The sequence below is a fragment of the Plectropomus leopardus genome, chromosome 17 (genome assembly GCF_008729295.1).
Source record: "Plectropomus leopardus isolate mb chromosome 17, YSFRI_Pleo_2.0, whole genome shotgun sequence".
NCBI lineage: Eukaryota > Metazoa > Chordata > Actinopteri > Perciformes > Serranidae > Plectropomus > Plectropomus leopardus.
Genome location: NC_056479.1, coordinates 22,785,167 through 22,812,165, shown reverse-complemented (window position 1 = coordinate 22,812,165; position 26,999 = coordinate 22,785,167). Strand labels below are relative to the sequence as shown.

The window sequence follows — 26,999 nt, the reverse complement described above, 5'->3', positions numbered from 1 at the left end:
ATACTTGTATCGTTTTTTACGACCGTGCTATACATCGAAGTCCTTGCACATGTTAATAAAAATAATTCACCTTGGCGCACAGTACTCTGACGTAATGTGGTATACAGGAGCGGGTAAACACAAAAAAAACCGATAAAATGACGATTTGATCACAGAGTCTGTTATTCTTGTCACAACAAGCAGCATGCAACATATTTCGGCACGCCCACTCGCTGCTGCTGCTGCATGTTTATTTTGCAGAGTGCGCTTGTTTCACTATAACGACGGGGCTGAACGGGCGGTGCCTCCAGCAAATCTGAGGCGACTTCGCCCGAACAAACCACGCCAGCCACCATATCTAACGCAACTGTATTACCGTAGTTTGGCACGCGCATTTACGCTCGGTGCTGAGACCAAATCCGCGCTCACGCACGAAATCCATTTACACTCCGGTAGTAGAGAGGGCCCGGATCGAGTCGTTTTGCTCCGTGAATCAAACAATCCGTTCGGTTAAAGCACCGGACACACGGTAGATCGTTGTTGGAGCGGCCGCGGAGCCTCGGTGACACACACGGACGGAGCGGGAGCGGTCTGGAGAGGAAGAATGGCGGATTCGAGCAGCACTGCAGCGGTCGGGGCCGCAGGCTCCAACTGCACTCTGGCTGCTGGGGCGGCTTGTACGGTTCCGCAGGATAGACCGCCCGCAGCTGTGGGAACCAAGTCCGCCTGCGAGTCCGTGAAGGGCCAGCTTTTTGATGTTGGCCCCCGATACACAAATCTGTCTTACATCGGGGAGGGCGCGTACGGAATGGTTTGGTGAGTTGTCGTCTCTGTTGGGCCACCGTAGTGTCTAAATCAAAAGGGCTAGCTAACGTAAGCTGTTTGTTACGACGCTGAAGTTCGCTTCAGATTCGTCGCTTCCGAGTCCGCAGTTAAGGGGAGAATTAAGGAAAAAGTAACTTTTATTTCCTAGTGAATATTTCTCGATTTTTTGCACCCTTTAGTGTTGTGAAAGCATGATAAACATATCAAGTGAACCCTCAACGTTGTTTGAAACCCACTCGCACATTTTGAGAACCTTTATCCTATTTGTTAAAATGCAAAAAAAAAGGAGGAAAACATGGTGATCACATTAGGCCAAGTCTAGATAAAACAAACACTATACTGAGAAAGGTAAAACCTGGATTAGATTATCTAAGAGAGACTTAATAGTATTTAAAACACAATTTCAGATTTGTGATTCCTTTATTTTATTTGCGAACATGTGTAAAAGGTGGATTTCACTACTTTTTTTCACATGTAGACCGCTTTGGACCAGGTCTCTCTTGAAAACCACAATGTTTAGAGAGGTCAGACCTGGACTAGATTATCAAAGAGACGCTGATGATTATTTAAAGCTCAATATTATATTTGTGAAATTTTTTTTTTCTATTTGTGAAAATGCAAAAAGAGACCATGTCCAATTTGGCCTAGATTACAATTAAATTGTATCGTATAGTAGGGGAAAAACAGTGAAATCTCCCTTTTTTGCGTTTTGTCAGACAGAATAAAGGTTTCCCAAATGCGAGAAACAACGGATAACCTGTTTTCACACACTTAGAGGTGCAAAAAACGAGGGTCGGTCGCTAAGCAGCGTAAGTTACTTTCCCCTTAACTCTCCTCTTAAGTGCTTTAGCGGAGGATACGGATCGGAAGCGAACTTCAGCCTCATCTGTTTGTTAGCAAATACCGTAGCCAACTAAAGATAGCTTTACTATTTAACAAGCGCTGTTCAGTAAGTGTTTGTGCAGTGTCGATGTGTGTGTTTAAACCTGCTGCCCGACAATCGGACTTTGTAAAAGCTGAGATCAGCCCGTGTTGTGGATAGCAGGCTAGCTGGCTGGCTACAGGCGTGGCTATGAGCTTTACAGGAAACAAGATTGGGAGTGATTGCGCAGGACGTAGTTTGCTATCCGATGAGAAATCTTTTGCAGACTGCATTTTACCTCAAATTTGAGTTAGCTGTCGCCACAGACATGTCACACGTCCGGCATCACACTCACGTTAAGCTCTAACTTGTATTGTGATTGTTAGCCTGCAGCAAAGCTGCTGCAGAGGATGCAAGGGGGATTTATCACTTTGTAGCGAGGCCTTTCCTCGTGTTATCGCTGTATGTGATCTACAGCCTTGTGTGGACACGTTAGGCAACCCTGTTGCACTTGACATCAATGCCAAGTCATCGCAGTCGAGGCTGAACTGCGAACAGGATCAGATGTGACAGCACTGCGTGTCTGTGCAGAGAGGATGGAAGCAGGAAGAGCTTGGCCCACACGTCCATTTCAACAAGACAAGCAGTGTGCATCACTGTCATTTTTAGACAATATTGGGGTTTTTCAATTACAACAGATAATGCACATAGATATAACCATAGAATAAAAAGGAAAGCCAAAACAGAAAAACAAAAACAACAAAACATAATTAAAACAGAGGTGAAAAACAAATGTTACAGTAATCACAAAGTACAGAAATCTTTGAGGATTGCATGAGCTTCAACACTTTATATCCTTATTTCCAATCGCCCTGACTCCGCTCCCATCTTTGGTTTAATTCATCAACATTTTGTTTTAATAAGTCCATTAAGCTTCTCCATATATTTTCAAAAACTGCCAGCTTTGATTTTGTGTTTACACCAGCTTTCAAACAGCTTATTCATCATGATCAGGTGTTTTGTTACAGATGTGATTTTAACCAACATCCAGTGGCATTTGCTCAGCATTTTAGTGAGCACATGAACTTGCCCAGTTTATGCAGGGTGTTGTGCAATAAGAAAAAAAATGCCTTTACCAACGGGGAAGATGTGATGTAACCGTTGTTCCTGTTGAAGCTGAGTGTCTGTGTGAAAACCTTTCCCCCCCCACAAAGGGACACTGGATTCAAGGGTCCCAGAAATGCACCAGTCACGGCTGCTCTCAGCCTCCATCTACTCCACACCTACACCACACTGACACTGCACCTACACTCACACACCTACAGCACTTCACAACAAATCTCGGCAAAAAGACGTGTCCATCTTGGCAGTGGAGACGGTCTGCAACGCCCTTTTGGAGCTTAGTATTAGCCCACTTTCTGATAACGTCATTGTTTGTGTGAATTGTATAGTCAGAGTGTAATATGAGATCTGTTTTGTGCTTCTTTCCACATCCACCCTGCCCAGCTCCGCTATGGACAACGTGACAAGCCAGCGCGTCGCCATCAAGAAAATCAGCCCGTTTGAGCACCAGACATACTGTCAGCGCACACTGAGGGAAATCAAGATCCTGCTGCGTTTCCACCATGAGAATATCATCGGCATCAACGACATTCTCAGGGCACGGCACATTGACAACATGAGGGATGTGTATCCTTTAATGCTTTACACGAAGGGTCATGCATATAATAATAATAACAATAATATCTTAATCTTTATTTATATAGCACTTTTCAAGTTTAAGCACAAAAATGCTTCCCAAATAAAAATGTTTACAGAATAAAATAACATGTCAGAAACCCATGTAGTCCCGCCCCCTTATGGCATAACCAAAATTAAGAAAGTTAAGAACATTAAAGCATGAATAAATAAAATATCTCTTTTCCACATTTAAAATGTGGAAAAGAGAATTAACCTCATTTAAGCAGATAAAAGAAATAAGATTAAAAGAAATAAACCACGTTTATAAGCAGATAAGGCGCTAATAAAAGAAATGATGTCATATAAAACGGGTTCAATAAAAGAGCAAACTCTTGAATTTATAACAGGCAAAAGTGCAGAGTACATAAAGTGGTTAAAATAGTCACATATGTCACTTACTCCCCAAATTCAGATTTAATCCAATTTATAGAGAATTAAACTGACTAAAAACATGCCTCCTCCTCAGCCTTTGCATTGAAAACATTATTTGTTTAGAGCATCATTTACTATAAGCGTAGCACTTTAAAGGTGTTAATTTAAACGTGTGGTGATGCTGCGTTCACAAACCTGCAGAAACACAGAGCACAGTGACTTCTGAGGAGCAACAGCTCTGCGTTTGGTTTGAAGTGAGTGGGAGATTTCTGTCGTGAGTACACCTGACTTAGAAATGATTGAGGCAGTGTGTTTGCGTGGTGAGGTTACACCAAACAAATAAACAAGGAGATAATAATCCAGCTTTCAGTCACGATACTCTCGTTTCACTGTGGAGCTTCAGGATCAGTTTGACGAAGAGTTCAGTGGACCAAATGGTCGAATAGGAGAAAAACTTATTATGCTGCTCATGTTTTTATGGATGGACAAGCAACATTTTAGGCTTAATATGAATAATTAATAATACTGTTTTGAGCTGCTGTGTGTACTGATAACTTTTAAATTACTTTTTTTTTTTTTTTACATTGAGATTTGTCTTGCTTGTCTGATAGTGTTATCTAATAGATGTTGAAACCAAAGTAAAAGTAAAACACCTTTAAAAGTCATTTCGATGATGTTACCATATTCTTTACTTAAAAATTAAAGCAGCCATCCGTGAACTCCCGGTTAGGATTACTTCAGTGTTCATTGTTGAGGAGGTTTTAACCGGGAGCCAAATTACCTGCAGAGGTCACTTCCTCTCAACAAAAAAAGATCACGAGAAAAATCTGAGTTTTTCAAAAACGGCTCAGCTCGTCAAAGACGGACCACAAACCCGGCACCTGCTAATGTTTGCTTCTACGGGGAAAATAACAACCTGCAGAGGTCTCTTCTCCAAAACAAAAAGTGTTTTTTTTAATAGTAATCATCTTAAAAAGGTGTGTTCAGAATTATGGTAACATTATATAATGTACCTAATTAATTACCATATTTATGATAACACGTCTTAAGTTAATTACTCATAAAAAATGTGTTTATGTGTTGAACTGGTAAAAAAAAAAAAAAAAAAAATTAAATTAAAAAAAAAAAAAGCAGTTTTATGTTCCAAAACGATGTTTTTCTGCGGCTGCTCGCTAGAGCCGGTGCCTGGTTTGTCCGTGCAGGGCTCCCGTAGAAACATGGTGATTATGAGGCCCTGCTCCCTTTGTGGATATAAACGGCTCATTCTAAGGAAACAAAAACACAACAATTCTTATTTTCAGGTCATCGTACACCAAAGATACTTTTTATTCCATTTCTGCCAATATATCTCCCTAAATCCTACACAGTCAGCTTTACCCAGTCCAGCTGTTTATTTAACACCATCTAAACCGATCATTTGAGTGTTTTGACTAGCTTGAGATACAAATCTGCTGTTATAATTGTAATTTCTAAGCCTGTGTGACAGTGGTGATTTGCTGAGCATCAGTGGACTGTAGGCTCGGCCGGGCAGTGAGTTGCTGCAGCGTCGGCAGCTTCTCTGTAAAAAGCTGCTTTGTCCACTCGAAACAACAGAAAGGAAGTGTGATATCTCGCATTTTTCGTGCCTGGTTTTCTTGTTTGATTTCTTTAGCTGCTCTGCTTTGTTGTATTGTGTTGTTGCTGACTCATGATGAATCCTGATTTGAACAGATGTGGCCAAAGTGCTATAAAGCAAAGAAGCCCACATTTCCACCAGTTTTGAACCATTTTAATAAAGGATTTGTCATCGAGGGAGAGCGCTGCACAGTGCACATTGAAGGAAACAGTCAGATTTTTTCCTTCATTTCAAAAACCAAATCACAAAAGAAAAACATTTTATCCTCTGGGAAACATGAATGCTGGTACCAAATTTTGTGCCAATCTGTCCAGTAGTTGTTTAGATATTTCAGTCTGGACCAAAGTGGGGGACGGACCGACCCACGATGCCATTCCCCGAGCTACGATACTATCTTAGCTTAAAAAAAACGTACACTGTAATAGTATCCAAAAAAGTCTGCAACGGCATTTCTCACTATTTGTGTGGACTTTTTAGATCCTCTGGATGACCCGTGACTGTATTTGTCAGATGTATCCATGATAGAATATGCACATATTTTAGTGGCGACTTGTTGTGTCTCAGTCTTTAAATGTTATAATTTGAGGAACAAAATTATTGCACCACAATCATTGCACTTATTTGCACAACCTGACTAAATTTAAGTCTCGTTTTTCCCTGCAAGAGTCAAGAAAATATGACAGCGAAGGTCATTATACCCAGAAACTGAAGGTGGAGCCAAATATGTTGTCGCAGTACAAATATATGATCAAGTATGCCTCAGCAGCTCCTGGTTTGATTTTATTCATTAACTTCTGTCGCTGAATAATTAAGCACGCATTAGAAATCACTTTCAGAGTGGTGCTTATGTTTCTCCCGGTGTCAGTGGATACTTTCCGTCCTGTCGTTGTCCTCCTTGACTCGCACGTCCTTCCAGCTACATCGTGCAGACTCTGATGGAGACGGACCTGTACAAGCTGCTGAAGACCCAGAAGCTGAGCAACGACCACATCTGCTACTTCCTCTACCAGATCCTGCGAGGCCTCAAGTACATCCACTCAGCCAATGTGTTGCACCGTGACCTCAAGCCCTCCAACCTGCTCATCAACACCACCTGCGACCTCAAGGTCAGCACACACACACACACACAAAGAAAAGATCATCACTGGAAACAACAAGGGTGCTGCATTACCCTGCAGCGGAGAAAAACACATTTTGGTTTTCGATCTGCTCTGTTAGGCTATGGTGGATTTTACACATGCACCTACACAAAACTACATATTCATGCTTTACACGGTATATATAGTTCTGCAGAAATTCTTCATTTTTATGTTATAAATTCAGCATAGGTGTTAAACATTCAGAGCTGGTACACTTTACTTCATGTTTGGGAGAAAAGTTTAGAAGGAGGATATTTTTATAAATGGTGCATTTAAGTCCAATGCTTATTTTCAGTTTGCTAAAAACATATTTTATACAAAAACCCAATGTTTATTTAAACACTGGTGCCAGTTGCAGGTTACAGCACTCTTTGGGGAAGAATCTCAGGAATGTTGAACATGGGTGATGGATTGACCCGAGCTTCTTGTTGCTTGTTGTGGCCTTTCACCGAATTAAAAATGTTAACACTAAATCAAACTTGGTATTTTCAGATGCTCTATATAACCTGGCTCACAGTCAGATTGTAATGCTGTAAAAATATTCTCTTATTTGAGGCAAATTATTTGACGTTTCTTTGAAACGTTAAATAATTCTTATTCTTATTTTTCAGAAAAATCAAAATATGGCTGAAAATACAGATTAACATGAATGCAACATATTTTTTCCTTTCCCAACAACTTATCTTTTGAAACATTGATTTTCTCTCTGAAATGCTCCATTTTAGCACCCGTCTCTTTAAACTCCTCCAGAAGAGCCCAGTCTGCTCTGATTGGTCAGCATTTACAGGTCTTTCATATCTGAACCATCACTGCATACGGAGAATGACTTTAATGAAGAGTAGTGGCACTTTTTACTGAAAAAGCAATACACCAATTAAAGCTTGTAAATACAACCTGACATGTTCCAGCAGGAATTTGATCTGAAATCAGGGAGAAATTAACAACATCGAGTTTACATGTTTCCCCGACATTAGCATGTAGCCACACGCAGCAGCGAAGGCCACGTAATATAAACACTTGCAGTAACTTGCCTGAAAAAGATGAACATAGAAAGAAATCTATCATGATCTGACGTCAGCGTGTCCCAAAAGTTTTAAAAAATAAAAGTATTTAGTAGCGTCATCAGCCTGCGGTATTTGCTCACAGGGAGTACTTTTACATATGTGTTTCTCGTTATTAACATGCATTAAACATTGTAACATTACATATAAATGTTTATTCTTACTCCTCCACCACAGCAATGAAACCAAACTGAAAAAACTTGTTACAAAAGTAGTTAAGAATCACTGAAAGATTAAAAGTAATTTGCATCCGCTGCTTTTATATTTGAGAAAATGTACGTACATAATGTTATGCTAAATTATACTGCTTTATGCTGCATCAAATCACAGGGGTCTGCTAAAATGCATCCTGGGAAATGTAGGAAAGCACAAAAAAAGTGCCCCACCGTGTAAATTAGAGGAGAGGGTGTTTTTAAGCCTCACAGATTAATGATGATTCATTTCTTAATTTTGTTTCCACAGTGATTTGTCAGTGGTGGTCTTTTTTTTTTCTTTTTTTTTTTAAATGCCTAAAAACGAGCTGCTATAAACAGATTGATACGAGCCACCAGGGCTGTCTTTGCTCTTGGCCGTGTTGTACAGCTTCAGAGAACACTTGTGAACTCTCAGCAGCCATCAATCCCTGGATTAGCTGATCATGTGGGAGGAGCGGAGAACAAAGGCAGCACATGCTGCAGCTGCTTTCTGATACATTCCTCTCCAGAGACAAAATAAACCCTTAATACTGCAACTATACGTTACAGCCGTGACTCTGTTTTACTGATGTTTCCTAATGTGTTTATTCATAATGTAAAGAGATTGCAAATAATTGATCTACTCTGCTAATTTAGGCAAATATATGTATTGTGTTTAGTATTACTCTTATTGCCTGGACCAGGAGTAGGTAAATAAAGAGTTAAGGAAAATCTTCCCTGCTCTCAGATTCTCTATGCGAGGGGAGCTTGACTTGTGTAAATATGATGTTTCTGACCTCTGACCCTGTGCGACATCCTCAGATCTGTGACTTTGGCCTGGCACGGATAGCCGACCCCGAGCACGACCACACAGGTTTCTTGACTGAGTACGTGGCCACTCGTTGGTACAGGGCTCCAGAAATCATGCTCAACTCAAAGGTAGGCCTGCGTGAGTGTGTGTGTGTGTGTGTGTGTATGCGTGTTTTGGACTTGGTTTCCGTATTGGACTGGATGGCTTCTTAGTTTGTTGACTCTGTGAACAATATGTGTGTTGTGTCACAGGGATACTCCAAGTCCATTGACATGTGGTCAGTGGGCTGCATCCTGGCTGAGATGTTGTCCAACAGGCCCATCTTCCCCGGGAAACACTACTTGGACCAGCTCAACCACATACTGGGTGAGTTTTCACCCCACAAAAAGTTAACACTGTGAAGGGCTAGGGCTGGACGATATGGCTTAAAATGTTATAACAATAAAGATTTTCCTATCAGTTGATATCAGTAATTCGGGATTATTGTTATCATGCCAGTCAGATTTTCTCTTGGTCCTTGAAAAAGTACTTGAATGTAATTGAGACGAGAATAGAATTATGAATTATTTTATGAATCACATTAGAGAAACGTCTTAAATCTTTTTTGTCCTTTGCCAGTCACGTCACTCTCCTCTGTTCGCAGGTATCCTCGGCTCTCCAACTCCAGATGATCTGAACTGCATTATCAACATGAAGGCAAGAAACTACCTGCAGTCCCTGCCTTATAAAGCCAGGGTCCCCTGGGAAAAAATGTACAATGCAGACTCAAAAGGTATGGCAATGCAATGCATTACCAGTTTATATGTCAGAGGAGAAAATAAGATGGATATGATCTAAGTAATTATTTTAAGTTTTTGGTTGATTGATATCTTAATTTCGAACATGTAAAAAACAGCAGTGAAAAATTAAATAATCAAAATACAAAAAAGAAGAAATAATAAAAAAAAATATTTATATCAATAAATAAATAAAATTAGATAAGTTGCATCCATCATCATGTAAGATGCTCGAAAAGGAGTCGGAAGAAGTAAAAACTTATTTAATCCTACCCCCTATTCTCTATTTCATTATTATAAAAAATGATAATAATAATGATCTTTTCTTTTTTCTTTTTTTTTTGGCTGTGGGAGACTCATTACATGTACTTATTTTTGTTTTGCTTGAACTTCATATAATATCATTGTAAGAGAAGAGAGAAGAGTAAACGGCCTGGTTGACTGAACTAACTGGAGCTCTTGATCAATCTAATGCAGCTCTGGACCTTCTGAACCGCATGTTGACCTTTAACCCTGCGAAGCGCATCAGTGTGGAGGAGGCCTTGGCTCATCCTTACCTGGAGCAGTACTACGATCCCACAGATGAGGTATGCACACGTGGAGCAGATTTATGAAATTTTCGACTCTTTCTGCAGCAGAAGGTTATCGGTGCTTCACGTGTTGATTTAAAGAAAACTTTTTTGAAGCCTGAAGATTAAACTGTAAGAACAGAGTCTGTTCTGTCTATCAGTGTTAAAACTAAGGTTGTGAAACTCTAATGTGACACAACCTAAAAACATTGGCCACCGCCTTCAGTGTATGTCATCGTATCTGGCGATAGGCAGGTGGCGGTCAATAAGGTGAATATCGGTGCATCCTTTATTAAAGCGTTGCTGTACTCTAAAGAGGAATTTGCATTAACTGATCAACAACAAAAAAACTGCTTCCACTCAGCCAAGTTTTAAGATTTGCACAAATGTTGGAGGCAGAAGGGCTCATTCATTCAAACATGTTAGTTATTGTTTTCAACCCTGAGCCAAGCTTTCATTGTTTTCTGCTTTGTGCTGGGAAGCCTCTTAGCTGTGTTTGGAATGCAGCAGGTATTAACGTTTCCTCCGAGAGAGGTTAAACAATGTAATCGCATCTCAGCTTACGTCAGAATAAACTGAATCCCTGTAGTTAAATTGTTTTTCAGCAAGTTTTTAGGGGAAATAACAGCTTCCATTTAACTGCATTTAACCTCTTCTAGTCCACCCCTCTCAACCCCCGGTTGTTGCCCTAAACTGCATGGGACTAGCATTAAGTGTCTAAAAACACGAGATTTGTGGGTACACATAGAATCATTTAAAATCAAATATCTTTTGAGGTGTAATGTCAAATGACCCCTGTGAAAATGGTCATGGTAATTCCTGAAAGATCCCAAAATATACGAGCTATTCAACAGATTGTGTGTCCACACTGACAGCGTTGTTGCTAAGACGCTTCTGCAGGGCTGCAGCTATAAGTGCTGTTTTTTCACACTTATAAGTACATATTCCACTCGTTTATGAAGTCGTGCAAGCTCCCGCATTGTCAACCACGCAGTCCTCCAAACATTTCATTTCATTTCATTTATCAAAACACCATTTTCACTGTCTGTTTCTGTTGACAAATGTGCAAGGCACGCAGAAAAAATCGGCGAGCCATCGTTTCTCTAGATGCGCCGCGGCTGACCTGCGCTGCAAAAAAAACAACAGGCTCCGCAATGCTCATGAAAGCAGCGTGTTAGTCTTAAAGGCTAAATGAAATATAAGGTGCAGCTGCCTGTGTTACTTTTAAAGACTGTATGCAACATGTTGCAACAACAAACTTCTCACTTTTACCCATAAGACTTCTTTTTTTAAATCTACATTTTAAGGAAACAGCTCTCCAGCTTTAGTTGTAAAATTGTAAAATGTGTAATTGTGTAATTGTGTAATTGTGTGTGTGTGTGTGTGTGTGTGTGTGTGTGTGTGTGTGTGTATATAGCCGGTAGCAGAGGAGCCCTTCACTTTCTCCATGGAGCTGGACGACCTTCCCAAGGAGAAGCTGAAGGAACTGATCTTCGAGGAAACGGCTCGTTTCCAGGAAACCTACCAGGGCTCCTGAGACACACAGGTATGTGAGAGGCCTTTTACCTCACACCCAAACACACACACACACACACACACACACATGCACAGTCACAGTTGGTACAGGTAGCAAAATGAATAAATGAAATATATGTATTATACCTTCCCTCTGATACTTCACCTGACGATACACATCAGGCTAGTGTTCTTGGTTTGAAGTCTTAACAGGTTTATCTGAGTGATAAGAGGATAAATTATGTCTTATTGTGCCATCACTTGGCTTGTTACTGCATCGTGAAGCATTCTGAGGTGATGATTGGTGTCATATAAAAGCACATGTTGCAGTGACGAGCACACAGATGAGTTTAAAAAGATGTAAGTCAGCCACGTCTTCCTCTTAAGAGACCACTAGATGTCAGTGAAACAAACGCCATTCATTCAAACACACCAAACTTCTGTTTTGTTTATGGTTTTTGTTTTCTTCAAACTAATTTTCTTGTACTTTTTTACTAATTTCTTGCACATTTTTGTTCATTTTTTCTTTCATGCTTATTGCCTTCCTCCCATGTTTGGGAAAGATTTGCTCAGGTGTTAAAAGGTTAAGATATAAAGTTGCACAACTAAAATGCACAAAATGTCACATCATACATTGAAGACCTGCAGAAATCTACATTTCCATAAAGTCATTGTGGGCCTAAGCGCATTTCTTTTCTTTTCTTTTCTTTTTTTTTTTTTAGCTCTAAAGGGTGACAAAGCCACACAGAGGCTTGGAACAAGATGACCCCAAAACGACATGCTAAAACAAAAAGAAAAATGCATCTTCAAGAAACCAACAAAAAGAGAAAAACAAGAAATGAACATTTAACTGCTTATCTTTCCATTTCTACTGCAAGAGAGCTAAGTTTAACTTTGATTTCTGTGGTTGGGTGGGGTGGTAGGGTCTGTGTACTCATACTGTTTCAGTTTTGTCCATGTTGGACTCTCCCTCCTCTCACCTCACGTTTCGTTTTTCCCGTTAAAAATCCTGCCTCATCCCGTCCCATCCACAGTAACTCACTGTCCCCCTCCCCTCCGGTTCTCCTCCCCTGCACCTGTTGCTGATCTGTCTGTCTGAGCTCTCCTCTCTGTCGCTCCCTCTCATATAAACTACTGTATTAACCAACACCATAACTCTCTTGTCTTGCTCCATGTAAATTACAACTTGGAAAAATCGAGGGCTAAAAGAACGGGGATGCTAATTGGGTGTGTGTATATACAAAAATATAATTTTTTTGGTTCTTTTTAAGTGTGCTCGCTGCAGTTTTTGTTCGTACGCCGTTGTTTGAGTGTTTTCGGATCAGTTCAGAGTCGTATCTGTATGTTTTGGGGTTTATATTTGCAATTCTTTTTCTTTGGAAAACTTGATTTTGAGACAAGCATTTAATGATCTTACAGGCATGTTGGCAGGTTTATAGATTTCTTTGTCGTTGCTCTTTTTTTTTCCAAAAACAAAAAACTGTATGATGTTCATATGAATGCATGCATTCCTGAAATTAACCAAAGTGGCAGAGAGATGCAGGAAACTTGGCTGGGGAACAACTTAGGAATATCTATTGTAGTTTTGAATTGTACCTTAAACACAAATTTGATCTGCAACTTGTATCAAGGGCAGATTAACTGAACTTAATTTGTGGAAGGTTGGTTATATTCAGGAGTCGCGACATGATCGGAACAAATAGAAATCAAAGCGCATAAACTATATTTTCTATAATTATGTGTTCATTTGGATAACAAAGATACCTGCGCCCCATTTTCCAGAACATTCATGGTACTCTGTGCCACATTAAAACTTTTTTTTCTTTTCTTCATTAGTTTAATGATCGCTTTACTTCAGGTAAGTTTTATAGATTTGTTCAAAATGCATTACATGCAGAGCAAGAACTGCCAGAATACTGATGTTAAACACTGAGATTAACATTAATGTAACATCCACGTTTGGCTCCATAGCATCCATTTTTCCTTAAAATACAACTTCTAATAGCTGATCCAGTGTCCATATCACATTCCTGTATATGATTACATTCTCCTCTTGATGCTAAATTTATCAAAATCCTAAATTTTCAGAGCCACGTCTGATAACACCTACAGTATTCTGGGAAATGGGGCCTGGTTGACGTCAGCCTTTCCATCCCACTGTGCTGTTTTCGCACTGTGTTCCTATCTCCATTTGACCCACGGCAATAGAGCTGCAATGATTAGTCAGGTAATCGATTCAGTCAATATAAAGAAATTAATTGCCAACTATTTTGAAATCAATTAATCGTTTCGGTCATGTTTCAAACAAAATAAGTCAAACATTTGCTGGTTCCAACTTCTTAATGGTGAGCTGCTTTTTGCTTTTGGAGCAAATTGGGCTCTGGAAAAATTGTGCTGAGCATTTTTTTCTTTTTTGTGACATTTTATAGACTAAACGATTAATCAATTATACATGAAAATAAAAGGTAGAATATTCAGTGAAAATAATCATTAGTTGCAGGTCGTCAGGGCGACTGTATGTGCACACAGATTGCAGTCTAACTGACAGCAAAGGCGAAATGTAAACAGATTTATGTAAAAGTGGCCAGTTTAGAGAAGTTTCCAGCGAGCATTTTCCAGATGATGATCATTCTGGATCATTGATGTGAATGTTGAATGTAAATGGCCCCGATTTCTGGAATCATGTCGCTGCAGCTCATCATTAATGAACTTGTACAAGAACAGCATCTCTTTAACGATTACTGAGAAAACTGCACGTGCTGCTGGTGAATGCTGCATTCATGTCACATGAGATGGATGGTAGAGATAAGATTCAACTGTAAACAACTTGTGAGGATATTCAAGACGGTTGTATGATTACGGAGTGTCGTTGCACAGATGATAAAACACCAAATCCTTCAAGTTTAGGTTTAATTATAAGGAACAGCGTTCTCTGGCGTTAATATTGTTCGGTTTTCAGGCGCTCTTATATGAGTAAATGCCAAGTTGTATATATCAGAGCTTTCATAACAGTTGTTGCTACAACTTGGATTTTCCTCACATGAAGCAAATAAATGGCAAAGAGCTTTCTATTATTGTTACATTTCATTGTCAGTCTCAAAAAAACAAAATCTTAAGAACAAATAACAATTCCTTTAAAAAAAAACTTAAAGTGCAGCAACAATCTAGTAAATTAAAAGACCTAAAAAAAATTCAAATAGTACATTTACTGCAACAGCAACTAAATGTTGGAAATGGAAATGAAGTCCTCACTCTAAAACAGTAGCTGCACAGCGTGGCAAAGAAGAATTGATGGTCAGAAAAAGTGCTGTTTTATGCAGGTGTGACACTAATTTAAAGTTTGTTGATAAATTAAGTGTTATCAGACTTACATACTCGTATTACAGGCAGTATCGGAAATATTCCCGATGCTAGTATCAGTATCAGAATGACTTTACTTACAATAGAACCACATTTTTTAAATTTCGGTTACATTACATTGAATGACGGTCAAGGTGAGGCGTACATATTTTTCCAGTTGTCAGGCACTACCATATGCCAAGAACAATGTATGTGAGCTTTCAGAAACACTGTTTAAGAGTCGTAATCATGATAACTCTGATATGACTTGAATGCAGCATAATCAGCAACATAATCCCGGCAATGTCAGAGTGCTGCACAGTTATTCCTGCTCAGCGCGCAGCCAAGCAACCGTCATCGCTCTGTGGTTGTACAGTGTATATATTCCCTCTCTGCCTGTTTTCTGTCTTCATGTGCTCCTGTTCCCCCTCCTCCGCCGCCTGTGTGCTCTCCTGTTAACATGCTGGATGTTTACTCTTCAATGTGGGTGATTTAACGCTGCGTCGTTTCTCAGATGGTTTCTCACGTTTGTCTTCATCCTCTTTGTTCTGGATGTGACTGTACTAACTGCTCAGCTCAGTCTGCACTAATATCGCCTGTTGCACTGGGACCAGTAGAGAAGCCCCACTTCACAAAGAAAAAAAAAAGGACCAACACATGCACTGGATCCCCTCTCTGTCTCTTTACGGGCAGGCCTGTGAGCGCTCGCCGGCCTTGCCCTCTCGCAGCAAAAATCATTGAGTCATGAGCTGTTTTCTCAGAAGCCATAGCCAGCACTCTGGGATCGGTGTGAGGCTTTTTGGTGCATGTGGTGATACTCATCCTTATGTTCGACCTCCTGACTCTCACCACGCTTTACTCAAAGGGCTGCCTCCCCTCCTCCTCCTCCTCCTCTTCCTCCCCTGTCTGTCTGCTTCTCCACAGTGGGATTTGTAACTCATATCACTGACTTTGCTGATGCTTTTCTCCTCTGAAAAATCATTGTCTCGCCTGGATCATTCATGCAGGAAACTTGCATAACTCAATCAGCACGCCTGCACTTTGTCTCTCCAGCCGCGCTCTCTCCCTTCGGACGTTTTCGTCTTGTGTCAGCTTTAAGTTTCGCCTGCTCTGTGTGTGTGTAAAAGCTCACGCATCGTCTGCAGTTATTTATGTCTGTGTACAAGTGTTTGTGTGCTCATCAGTAAAGCCAAGACTCTTTTTGTCCTCTGTGTTTTCGGCCCTCTCCCCGTGCTTCTCTTCTTTTTGTCCGACACAAAAACAGTCAGGCAGATATTTTCTATCATATGTATATTTGGTCGCCAGGCAACCAGGCCCTGCTTGCTTTTTTTTGTTTTGTTTTTTTTGTTTCCTCTCCTATTGACCTGCCACCAGACTGGACATCTAACTGGGAATGAACCAAGAGGACCACTTCTTTTTTTTTTTTGCAATCCTCCTGACACACGCACACACACTTCCTCTCTCTTCCTGAGGAGTGTTATCTGTGTGTTTGTGAAAAGTTGCACTTAAACACACCATATACATTCACACAGTATCGCCGAGTCTAAAGGCCTGTCCGTCACGAGGCCTGTTTCCAGATATTGTTGTTTTTAAATGGCTGTTCTTATTATTGCTATCGTTGTTATTATTGGTGAGTTGTTGTATTTTCTTTCTTTTTTCTTTTTTTTTTTTTTTTTACATAAAAGGGAGTTAAAGTTGTTCTGTTTTTTTTTTTTAATTAGGATGTTTTTATTTGTTTTTTCTTCCTCATTTCTCTTATGGGCGTGATGATTATTGGCAGTGTTTTCAGTCTTTCTGAAACCTTTTTTTTTCTTTGATTTCCCCTCCAAGATCTTATAAGGAATTATTTTAAAAGAAGATATAGGTAGATTGTCAAAGAGATATGAGTTATTGAGGGTTATAGTCTGTATATTCTATGGGTATTATGAATTAAACAATTAACAAAGAAACAGAATTATATACATATAATTAAATAAAATTTCCTGATACTGTTACAACTGTATGCAGATGCTTTTTTCTGTCTTGTGATCTCTCGTTTTTCTTTCTCTCAGTATGCTTTACATTTTGTTATTGACTCCAGTGGCTTGTTTTACAAAGAAAGATGTTGACTATGCCTTAAATCTAATTTCAGATGTCTAAAACCTTTGTATGATGTCATAAAAATGACCCCAAATTAATACAAAACTGTCACATAGAGATGAAAATTATCACAAACCAACACATAAAACAAAGCAAAACAACCACAAAGTGACACAAAATGACCAGAGTAACGCAAAACAATAGCTGAAATGCAAAATGGCACTAAACAACTAAAACAATGAAGCATAACAACCACAAAGTACTACAAAACGATAAAAAAAGAGATGCAAATTGACCACAAAATGACAGAAAACCCTAACACTAACCTATGCGGCGGATATTTGTGTGCCGCAGCGGGCGCGCCCAGTACCACTTAAACAAATACTCAAAAGGACAGATGAACGTAGGTTACATCAGTGTTGCATGTTAAGTTTTCTGTTAAATCCCAAATAAACTGTAGAAATTCCGATGATGTTGAAGTGCGGTTTTATCAGCTATGGTCCTGCGTCCTGATCGCAAGCTGTAATAGCCCTTGATTTTTTTAGTAGCTGTAGTTAGCTCTACTCTCATTGTATTTTGGTATACGGGAGTAATATGTAAAGTACATCGCATGCACACTCAAATTTGCTGTGCATTGTGGGTATTTTATAGTGCACTATATAGTGGATGAAATTGAATGCTGAGAATTTCAACGCTACTAAAAAAAACACACTATATATTGCACTATTGCCGTAATAGGGAACAGTTTCAAACTCAGCTTATGACTACAAGCTCTCTGGCCTGGTCTGTGCTCTTTAAACTAACTTAGACAACAGAGTAGTCTGAAAGCGAAACCACTTTGAAAAGTAAACTTTAAGCCTGAGGAGTTGTGGGAATGAAAATAACTGTGTGGCATCTCATCCTGAAAGCCAACTTGCTCTTCCAGCTGTACAGCTTTCCCACCTTTCTACATAACGTGTCTGAGCACGGCTCCCCCGTCCGACCCTGAAATTCCCAGAGTCTTTGGACATGATTTAAATGACAGCAATGATGTCTGCTCATGAGTTAAACATCGACCTGAAAAGAAGGCAAACATGATCAAAATAAGCAGGATTTGCTTGTGTAAAAAGGAGACACCTGCATAAGTGAGAAAATGCTGGAAATCCAGACTGCAGCGTCGTGAATAGATTTCTCTATTCAGGTGAAACATTTCAGAGCGAGGTCCATTGTTTGTCACATTCCAGCTTTGCTTTTGAACCTGAACAATGAAGCGCTGCTAACTTTGGACTGTATGTATACGGGAGCGTGCACGCCTATAGACATGTCGTTTTCATATTTCTGGCCTTGTGGGTCAGAGTTGAGTTTACATATCTGATCGAACCACATCCCCTTAATTAAATACACACAGACCTGCTGCCCTCCCACTGGGGCCTTTTGTCTCTCCCAGTTATGAGCTGCAAACTGTTTGTGCTCAAGTTCAAACAGGATAAAATCTGGAGAGGAATGGATGCCAGCAGCCACTTATTTGTCACATTATTGCTTTAGTGTCTTAATTGCCGGCCTGATTACTAACCTCACACTCCAAACAATCAATCTAAATAAATTAAAAAGTGTTTGCGGACATGCCCAGGTTTGACACACACATAAGGCCTCCAGTATTAAAGTTGAACAAAAGCAGAGTAAAGAGAGTGGATAGTATTGCCACAGGCAGGGGAGAGGCCAGAGAGAGAGAGAGAGAGAGAGAGAGAGAGCAGAGAGGTGAGCTTTGGGTTAAGAGCTGGTGCTTTATTAACTTATTTTACAGCTCTGAAGGTTTTGAGAGTGAGTAAGAAGGAGAATTTTTCGGTCATACCAGTCTGTCTAGTTTTTTTCTTATCTTCTAAGACAGACAGAGAGAAAGGTTGTCTTCAGTCGAGCTTTTGGATCCGTTCAAACAACAGAGGTATTGTTATTTGCTGAAAGACACACCTGTTGGATCCGTTTTGTTTCATCCCTGTTCTTGCTGGAGATTTCTCGATGTGACATTGTGCAGCGACTCGGTCAGGAGCTCACTGGTTTGCAGAGAAGGATGAGCAGCTTTCTGTACTTCATCCTCCCCGCTCTGGGTGGATACACTCTCACCTCGCTGTACCTGCTGAAGAACCCGCTGATTCTCCACAAGAGGAAACGCACCGGTTTTTACTGCACACACATCTCACACAGAGGAGGTAAGGGGGTGACCGGCAGTCAGGTGGAGTTTCAGTCTCAGTTTTACTGAGGAGGTAGATGAAGGGATGAAGTGCCATCCAGTTCCATTAAATTGGAAAGAAAGCAGACATCTCTGCAGCAGATATCTCCAACACTCTGCAACTCACACCAAAACAATCTAGACTGATTTATAGCACAAACAGGTTAGAGGAAAAAAAGTATTTTTGCATTGGGGTAAACTGTCCCTTTAAGGCCTGTTATTGTCCGTATTGTCAATAGCCTGCAACAAATAGCTCAAATGGAGATGCAAAAAGTCAACTAACACTGCACTCTGATTGCTAACCTCATCATCTGTTGCAACAAACAGACTAAAAAACTGGCTCAATATGAATCTTGTTTAAAGTTTTAATGATAACACTATGATTTTTCCACCACACATTCAGACTCTGAGGATCTCAAAGTATGTTTTCTGATCACTAGTCAGTGACTCGTTCTGACTCACTCTAGATGGAAACCATGATGCAGTATTCTCAGAATAAGAGATTAATTGCAGTCAGCCTTTGTCAAAATGTAGCAAAGTAAACCTTTTCCTGTATTTTTGGGTCCCCGGTTCCCTGACTCTTCTGTTTGTCACCAGGATGTGGAGAAAGGATAGAGAGCACGATGGAGGCGTTCACAAAGTGAGTACCAAACTCAAGAGATGATCCGCTGCTCTCAGAAAAGTCTCTGATTAACTGAGCTGCAACCACTTAACTCTGATTTTATCTTTTCTTTCTGCTGGAGTGATTATCCAGCAGTATAAAATGTCGTACAATATGTGATAAAAGTGTGATAAGTTTACGCAACTTGCATTTAGCATCTTTCCACTTCCAGGCATTTAGCGTTGTTTCTGTGAGGTTTTAGGCTGAGAAACATTATTTGGAAATCTTTCTGCAAATGTACACTTAGCACTATAACATGAATCCTGGTTATTCATTTATCAAAGTTTGCTGGATGTTGAGGCTGCCTAAAAATACATTCAGTGAGGTACTGTACAAAATACTGTATGTGCAAGATTTGTGCTTCATTAAAAAATACATGTGCAACACTGTGTACAGTTCCTTGTTGTTTGTTGCATGAATTCTTGTATATCATTTTACGATTAGACATTTTCTTGGACAGCACTTTAAGAAATTGGCTCAAGTTGTTCACAGTTAAGAGAGTTGTAAGAGTAGAAAGCTCTTTCTCTGTGCAAGTTACAAATGCATTAATTCTCTATATGTGTACGTCTGTCTGCAGTGCGATGGAGCAGGGCACTCAGATGCTGGAGATGGATTGTCACTTGACACGCGATGGACACGTGGTGGTGTCACATGATGAGAATCTGCTGAGGCAGACCGGCCGCGACGTCACCATCTCCTCACTCAATCTGCAGGTGGGAGGACAGATCCTACAGGGCTGTCGGTTAGGACAAAGGTCATAAGGTCACACGGAGACAGAAGCTCCTGCAGGTGTTTTATTACTCAGAACAAGAGTTTGAGAATCTCATTTTTGGCTCAAACATATATACAATTAGTAATTACAATTACATGTTAAATGAATATTTAAAATAAATATGTTTCTAGTTAGTTATCTGCTCCAGTTAAACTGGGATATGCAAAATATGTGCCTGCAAAGCCAAACACTCACTTTAAACTTGATGCCTTGGAGCCACATCTCACACAGCAGGATTTCTAAATTAGCGAGTTACTGCACTGAGGTAAAACCTGGAACTGAATCTTTGACTTCAGTGTTTTCAGTGCAGTTTTGCCAACTAACCTCATTAATGCTGCTGTGAGCTGCAGGCCTCTGAGCTGATGTCAGAAACACACTTTGGTCATGTGTTATTACAGATAAGAACACAAAAACCTGCTACAGAGTAAATGTTTAGTGTTGGATTACCTTCAAGTGAATGTTTGACTTTGCATCCAGCTTCTGTCACATGCAGCAACTTCACTACGTTCATATCAAGAATATCTCAAGATGCATGATTTTTTCATGGTAATCATAAGCAGCATCATAATGATATAACTTTATTTGTCTTTTAGGATTTGCCTCTGTACAAAGAGAAGCTGGAGGTGACATTTTATGCAGGTGAGATCCTCTTCTTATTCTTTAATTCTCAATTATTCACAAAAACCCATTCAATAAAGAAGTAGGTCAGTGTGTGTGTGTGTGTGTTTTGTAATCTTTCTTTTTCACCCCACCCTCCTCCAGGTCGCTACAGCAGCGGTGCAGACAGGAAGTTCGCTCTGCTGGAGGACGTGTTCAGGAAGTTTCCTGAGATGCCTGTCAGCATTGAGATTAAAGAAAACAACAAGCAGCTGATAGAAACGGTAGCGACTCATGCACTTTCAGCACTTTCCCAGTGCTATCAAATAATCTCCAAAATATGAAACGTAGTTCATGCTTTTTGTGATGCTCAGTAACTATTGAGTCAAATGACGAGATTATCCTTTATGACGAGAGGAGTTTCATGTTGCAAACAACTTGCAAAGCGGTTTGTCATAACATAAATATCTGGCTTATGGATTTTTTAGATTTGCTATCGATGGAAAGTGCAGCCTCGACCCTCAATGACTACAGTACACTAGATGCTTAATGGACTATAATTAGAGATACCTGTGCATGTAAGATAATAATAATAATAATAATGACAGTCTCATTAGCTCATGTTATGAATGATAAAGTAAAGTATATTCATATTTTGGGTATTTACTGAAAAAACAGTATCTATAACAACTAATATAGGTGGTTTATAAACTATATACAAAGGGTATGTAAGTTGGGACACAGCAGTGGACTTCCTGGGCCTAGCTGTTAGCCTTCTTTATCACTATCTGTTGGGTCCAGGCAGAACAAGACAGCAAGACTAACAGTAACAGTGGGTCTTTAACTCTTTGTGTGCAGGTCTCTGACTTGGTGAGACACTACAACAGGGAGGAGATCACCGTCTGGGCCACTGTGAACTCCAGGATCATGAAGGAATGCCGCGAAACGGTACATAGACCACCTGGGGGAGACAAAGCTATTTTACAGCATTTTACTATCAATCCACAGACAATATGACATTATAATATGGTTACTGAAAGATAAACAGCAGGTATTAAACTGTAATTTCCCCTTATCTTTGCCTTTTTATCTCTCTTTGTCTCTCTGTTTTTTGCAGAACAGCTCCATGCCGTACAGCTTCACTGTGCACCGAGGCATCCTGCTGCTGCTCCTCTTCTACAGCGGCCTGCTGCCCTTTGTGCCTCTGGGAGAGAGTTTACTGCAGTTCTACCTGCCATGCATCATCAACAGGTGTGGCTGCAGGAGTGTTTGTCTCTGCATGTTGAGTCCATGTGTGTGTTCATCCACTCTCTCCCTCTATGTTAAGACTGCACAATAGATTGGTTTATGTCTCTGAGTTTTGTTTATTTTTCACACCAAATAATTACATATGCTTAAGTACTGTACTTAAGTACATTTTTGAGGTACTTCTACTTAAGTATTTCCATTTTACGATATTTTTACTGCAATTACTTGGCTGCAGGCCGTCCAGAACACTCGTGGTTTTATCTTTGTACATATGATTTTATACTTTGTAAATTTGTCTTCTTAATTCAGTTGATCTGTTGTTATATTGTTGTTTTTCTAACTCTGCCTTGTAATGTGATCTTGAGTGTTTTGAAAGGCGCTGACAAATAAGATGTTTTATTATCATTGTTGTTGTTGTTGTTATTGTTCTTGTCCTATTATATTGTTTCTTTCTCTGTCTCTGAAGGACGTTTATTCCTAAGAAGCACATCTTGAGGAACACGCTGGTCATCTCTTTGTTAGAAAAGTGAGTGAAGTTTCTGCTGCAAACACTTCTTAAGACTGAATGACTTGTTTTGGTGTAGAAATATAAAATGCTAATGAGAGTATAATTAACAAACATGTCAGAGAATAAAAACACTGACAGCATAAAAGTACATGTGGTGTTGCTTTAACGCAGAATTACTACATTTTTGGGTAGAATGATGCAGTTTATGAAGCAGAAAATTTTGGATGATGTTTTTCTGATGTGTGTGTGAAAACTGAATTATTCATTTATGCTGTTCTTCCAGAGTAACAATGAGGAAGAGTCTTTTTAATCACCTTGCAGCTCGTGGAATTCAGGTATGAAACCACGTATGTACCTAAAAGCAGAGTTTACTGTGTAAGTGTATCACAGGAATTAATAGAAAACAAGAATTGTGAATATATTCAAAACTTCTTGCAGCATCTTTTATTTTTTTTTTTTATTTAATCTTATTTACTATTATCTATTTAAAAGCAGAGCATTATTATTTATTTTCATTTATATAGTCTTACTTACTATTGCCTAGTTTTAATTATTTATTTCTATTCACTATTATCTCTTGTTAGTTATGTAGTTTTACATACTATTATCTATTAGTTATTATCATTTTATTATTTTTATTCACTATCATCTATTATCAATTATTTTGTTTTACTTGCTATTACATGTATATATAGAAAATCTGTAAGGTCAAATAAAATATTAATTATTAAAAAATGCTATGTTGAGCCACTAGTGGGGAAAACCTCCAATTGGTAATTTTGAATGGTATTTATGGTATTTAGCCTCCTTAATCCTACACCTGTGAATTTTAGTCGTGGCTCTATCAGTGGAAAACTTCAAATCATTATTCCTAGATGCAAAAATCAGAACACATCATTGTTGTCCTCGTTACTGTATCATCAACTGTAAGACTTCATTGAACCGAAGCCCTTCACGGTTTATTACAGATTCAGTATTTCAGCCGAGACAAACAGTAACGCTCTCACAGCCGCTCTGAGTGTCTTGGCTTCAGCACCTTCTGTCCTGATGTGAATAATGTGTGCTGGGATGAGGTCACCCTCATCATCAGGCCATGAGTGGTCACTAAATAGTTTGAGCATGAAAACAATTGAAGTCATATGTCGTAGCATTGTCAGCTGCTGAGGGAGCGCATTTGATGAGTGATTCTGAGGTAGTGACTAAGAAAAGCTCTTCCCCTCATCCTCCACATAAAAACAAGAGGGATGAGATTTTCTCCAGAAGAGCACAACACTATGTGTATTGAAAGGGGGAATTACATGGAAACTCCAAATTCCTGTGCTTTTACCATGATTCAGCAATATGTAATACTCTGTAGGAGAATCATGTATATTTTCTCTCTAATAACAAGGAATCTTTCATGTCAACAATGTGTAAAATGTTTGTATAAATCCCTCATTGAGGTTATTTTAAAGGGACAGCACACCAAAATCAAAAATTACATATTTTTCCTCTTACCTGTATGCTATTTATTAATCTAGATAGTTTTGTTGTGAGTTGCAGAGTGTTGGAGATATTGGCCATAGAGATGTCTGCCTTCTCTCCAATATGATGGAACTAGATGACACTTAGCTTGTGGTGCGCATAGCGCCAAAAAATAGATTTGAAGAACCGAACAGCAATGCTTTCTGAGTAACAAGATCATGGTATCTGGAAAGAGACACTGCTAGTGAGATTTTCCTCTCTTTTCAATCAATTTTTTCTCAATTTTATTTCATTTTTGGCACTTTAAGCACCACAAGCCGAGTGCCATCCATCATACTGGAGATAAGGCAGACATTTCTGCAGCCGATATCTTCCAAAACTTGGCAACTTTCTCGAAACAGTCTTGACTGATTAATAGCAAAACAAGTAAGAGGAAAAATATGTATTTTTTTATTTTGCTGTAAACTGTCCCTTTAAATATATTTCTAACACTGAGGAATATGTCAGTGCTGTTGCCATGGCATTGATATCAGTTATTTGTCGACGCTGCAGTTTGAAGTGCTCCTTGTGTTCTTACTTTATGCTGATATCTGCTGCATTTTGGCTGTCACATCTGAAACAACTGCCACCCTCCAAATTTAGGACAACAGTGTTTGTTTTTTTATTGATGGTCAGGCCACATACTGCTCAGAGCAGCAGGAACAATGACAGGGAGGCACTCTGATTATAAGTCGTCTTTAATTCCTCAGTGTTTGAGGTGATAAAATTAGTTTTTAAGTATTTCTCTGGAGCCGTTTGGTCTCGAGGACCCTGAACAGATCGTGATGGTTGACTTATATATCTGTAATTGCAGGTGCATTTGTTTGTGTGCAATAAAGATGAAGACATTAAGGCTGCATTTGAAGTGGGAGCCACGGGAGTGATGAGCGACTATCCAGCTCTGCTGTCGAGCTACCTCTGCAGAAACAGAAGTCAGGATTGAAACACCCTCATGTGACAACAAATATTAATTTAGCTCTCTGAATGTGTAAAGAAAAAACTGTGAAAGATAAGTAAATATATGAAGTGTGAAACCTATTTCCTCCAACCTGACCAGATTAGTTGCAGAGTTGTTGGTCTAACTGTTAAACACATCCAGTGCAAACAAAACTATCGTTCAGCTCTTTCTTAGTCACTGCTGATAGAATTATCAGCAAGAGGTTTATTTCTACAGCCTCCACCCAAAACCAGTCCCAGCCGAGAGTTTAAAGGAATACTTCACCCACAAAATAATCATTTGTATATCAGTTGCTCACCCTGTAGTACCTTGAATTTATCAAGAAAACTTTGTTTAACTCGTGTGCTTCCACAAAGAGTCAGAAAACGACAAAACTCATGATGAAATGGGGTAGAAAGGGATCCGCCTTTACTACACTGAAGATTCAGTTTTAGGGCTTTTTGTTGCCAGTGTTATAGATCAGCTGCTCTCTGCCTTTAATGCCCCCCAGCAAGGCGCCAAAATACTACATCATCAAAATATCACACTCACCCCACACATGGTCACGGCTTTGCGGCTTTACGATTTACACAAACTTCATTATGGAGCTGTTACAAGCTCCGATCCCGGCTCAGAAGCGAGACCACTCTGTCCCTCCTTTCTGTGATTGGACGTTATATACAGCACGGCAAGGCGGCATAATGGCGTGAAATTCCCACCTTTAACATGCAGTGTAAATGCAGAGAGGGGGAGTAACGTGCCTGGACAAGTGTGTGCGTCTGAACTGCGCTCATGCATTGTATTGAGCAGTTTAAACATGCTCTAGTGTTCCTGGTGTGAGATTGTTTATGTTTATGATTCTGTCCAGTTTATAGAATAATTGGAAATATATATGATTTTTCAAATGCAAGTTTATCTAACGTGGCCAATATAAATTTCTCATTTATCAAAAGCATCTTCAGCATCAAGTAACACTGTTGTGGTTCCTAAATGGTTAATTTTGGATGGATAATGTGTGTGACCCAGAGCTTTACTCATGATTTTATTCTCTGTGTTGATGAGTGAAGTGAGACAGCAGCTGGCTAGTTGAAAAAAGTAAGATGTTAGTGGCATTCATTTTTGTTTGCAGTCTGGAGTTTTGTTTTATCTCAGTTGTAAGTTTGTGAGAGAGCAACGCTGCCACGGTGTTTGCAGCTGGAGTGAATGTTTAACCAGCTGGATCAAATCACCTGACGCCCTGTTTGATAAAAGTAAACGTGACTTTGTTTTGACTGTGTCTGCTATTTTCTGACAATATTTGAGTGGTTTGAGTAAATGCTGAGAAATAAATTACCTGGAAAAGTTCAGTTGGGTTTATGTTTTTATATTTATATTTTATTTATACGTGACATTAAAATGAAAAACAAACATAGGGAGGGAAATCAAGGCAAAGAAACGGTACACTTCTGTACTACAAATATCCATAGGTGAGTGCAGTGTTATATATATCTAGGCTGTGAGTGCATCTGTGTTTAATACTCACTCATCTACTGTACATGCACATATAAACGAAACGTTGCAGTTGGCCTCACCTGCCGCCTTGTTTTCCCAGGATACGGTCAAAGTCCAGCCACACCGCTGTGATAATAATCAGCCACCCTGTTGGTGAAACAAAGACTGTATTTTCTGACCTGCTTGGCTGTGCTCTGCAGTGTGACAAGTGGGTTAATGGA

The 26,999-nt window shown here is 39.6% G+C and overlaps 2 protein-coding genes across 2 annotated transcripts; both read left to right on the top strand.

The window, feature by feature from the left end:
- The first annotated feature begins 376 nt into the window (after window positions 1-376).
- mapk3 (mitogen-activated protein kinase 3) lies at window positions 377-16,770 on the top strand. Its single transcript, XM_042505083.1, has 9 exons — window positions 377-795; window positions 3,173-3,355; window positions 6,310-6,499; window positions 8,589-8,705; window positions 8,829-8,943; window positions 9,221-9,349; window positions 9,831-9,940; window positions 11,340-11,468; window positions 12,160-16,770. The coding sequence occupies exons 1-8, from the start codon at window positions 584-586 to the stop codon at window positions 11,457-11,459; spliced, it is 1,176 nt and encodes a 391-aa protein (XP_042361017.1). The 5' UTR covers window positions 377-583; the 3' UTR covers window positions 11,460-11,468; window positions 12,160-16,770.
- A 1,993-nt stretch (window positions 16,771-18,763) lies between these two features.
- On the top strand, window positions 18,764-26,619 carry gdpd3a (glycerophosphodiester phosphodiesterase domain containing 3a). The gene is made up of 10 exons (XM_042505084.1): window positions 18,764-19,041; window positions 19,659-19,701; window positions 20,300-20,435; window positions 21,088-21,133; window positions 21,257-21,375; window positions 21,950-22,039; window positions 22,209-22,342; window positions 22,806-22,865; window positions 23,131-23,182; window positions 25,165-26,619. The coding sequence occupies exons 1-10, from the start codon at window positions 18,903-18,905 to the stop codon at window positions 25,291-25,293; spliced, it is 948 nt and encodes a 315-aa protein (XP_042361018.1). The 5' UTR covers window positions 18,764-18,902; the 3' UTR covers window positions 25,294-26,619.
- The last annotated feature ends 380 nt before the right edge of the window (window positions 26,620-26,999 follow it).

Excerpts from the sequence above, each read along its gene's own strand:
- gdpd3a (XM_042505084.1), top strand. The coding sequence starts at position 18,903 with ATGAGCAGCTTTCTGTACTTCATCCTCCCCGCTCTGGGTGGATACACT. Across the intron at positions 19,042-19,658 it reads ACACATCTCACACAGAGGAG|GATGTGGAGAAAGGATAGAG; the intron begins GTAAGGGGGTGA and ends GTTTGTCACCAG. Across the intron at positions 22,343-22,805 it reads CTGCCATGCATCATCAACAG|GACGTTTATTCCTAAGAAGC; the intron begins GTGTGGCTGCAG and ends CTGTCTCTGAAG.
- mapk3 (XM_042505083.1), top strand. The coding sequence starts at position 584 with ATGGCGGATTCGAGCAGCACTGCAGCGGTCGGGGCCGCAGGCTCCAAC. Across the intron at positions 6,500-8,588 it reads ACACCACCTGCGACCTCAAG|ATCTGTGACTTTGGCCTGGC; the intron begins GTCAGCACACAC and ends CGACATCCTCAG. Across the intron at positions 8,706-8,828 it reads AAATCATGCTCAACTCAAAG|GGATACTCCAAGTCCATTGA; the intron begins GTAGGCCTGCGT and ends GTTGTGTCACAG.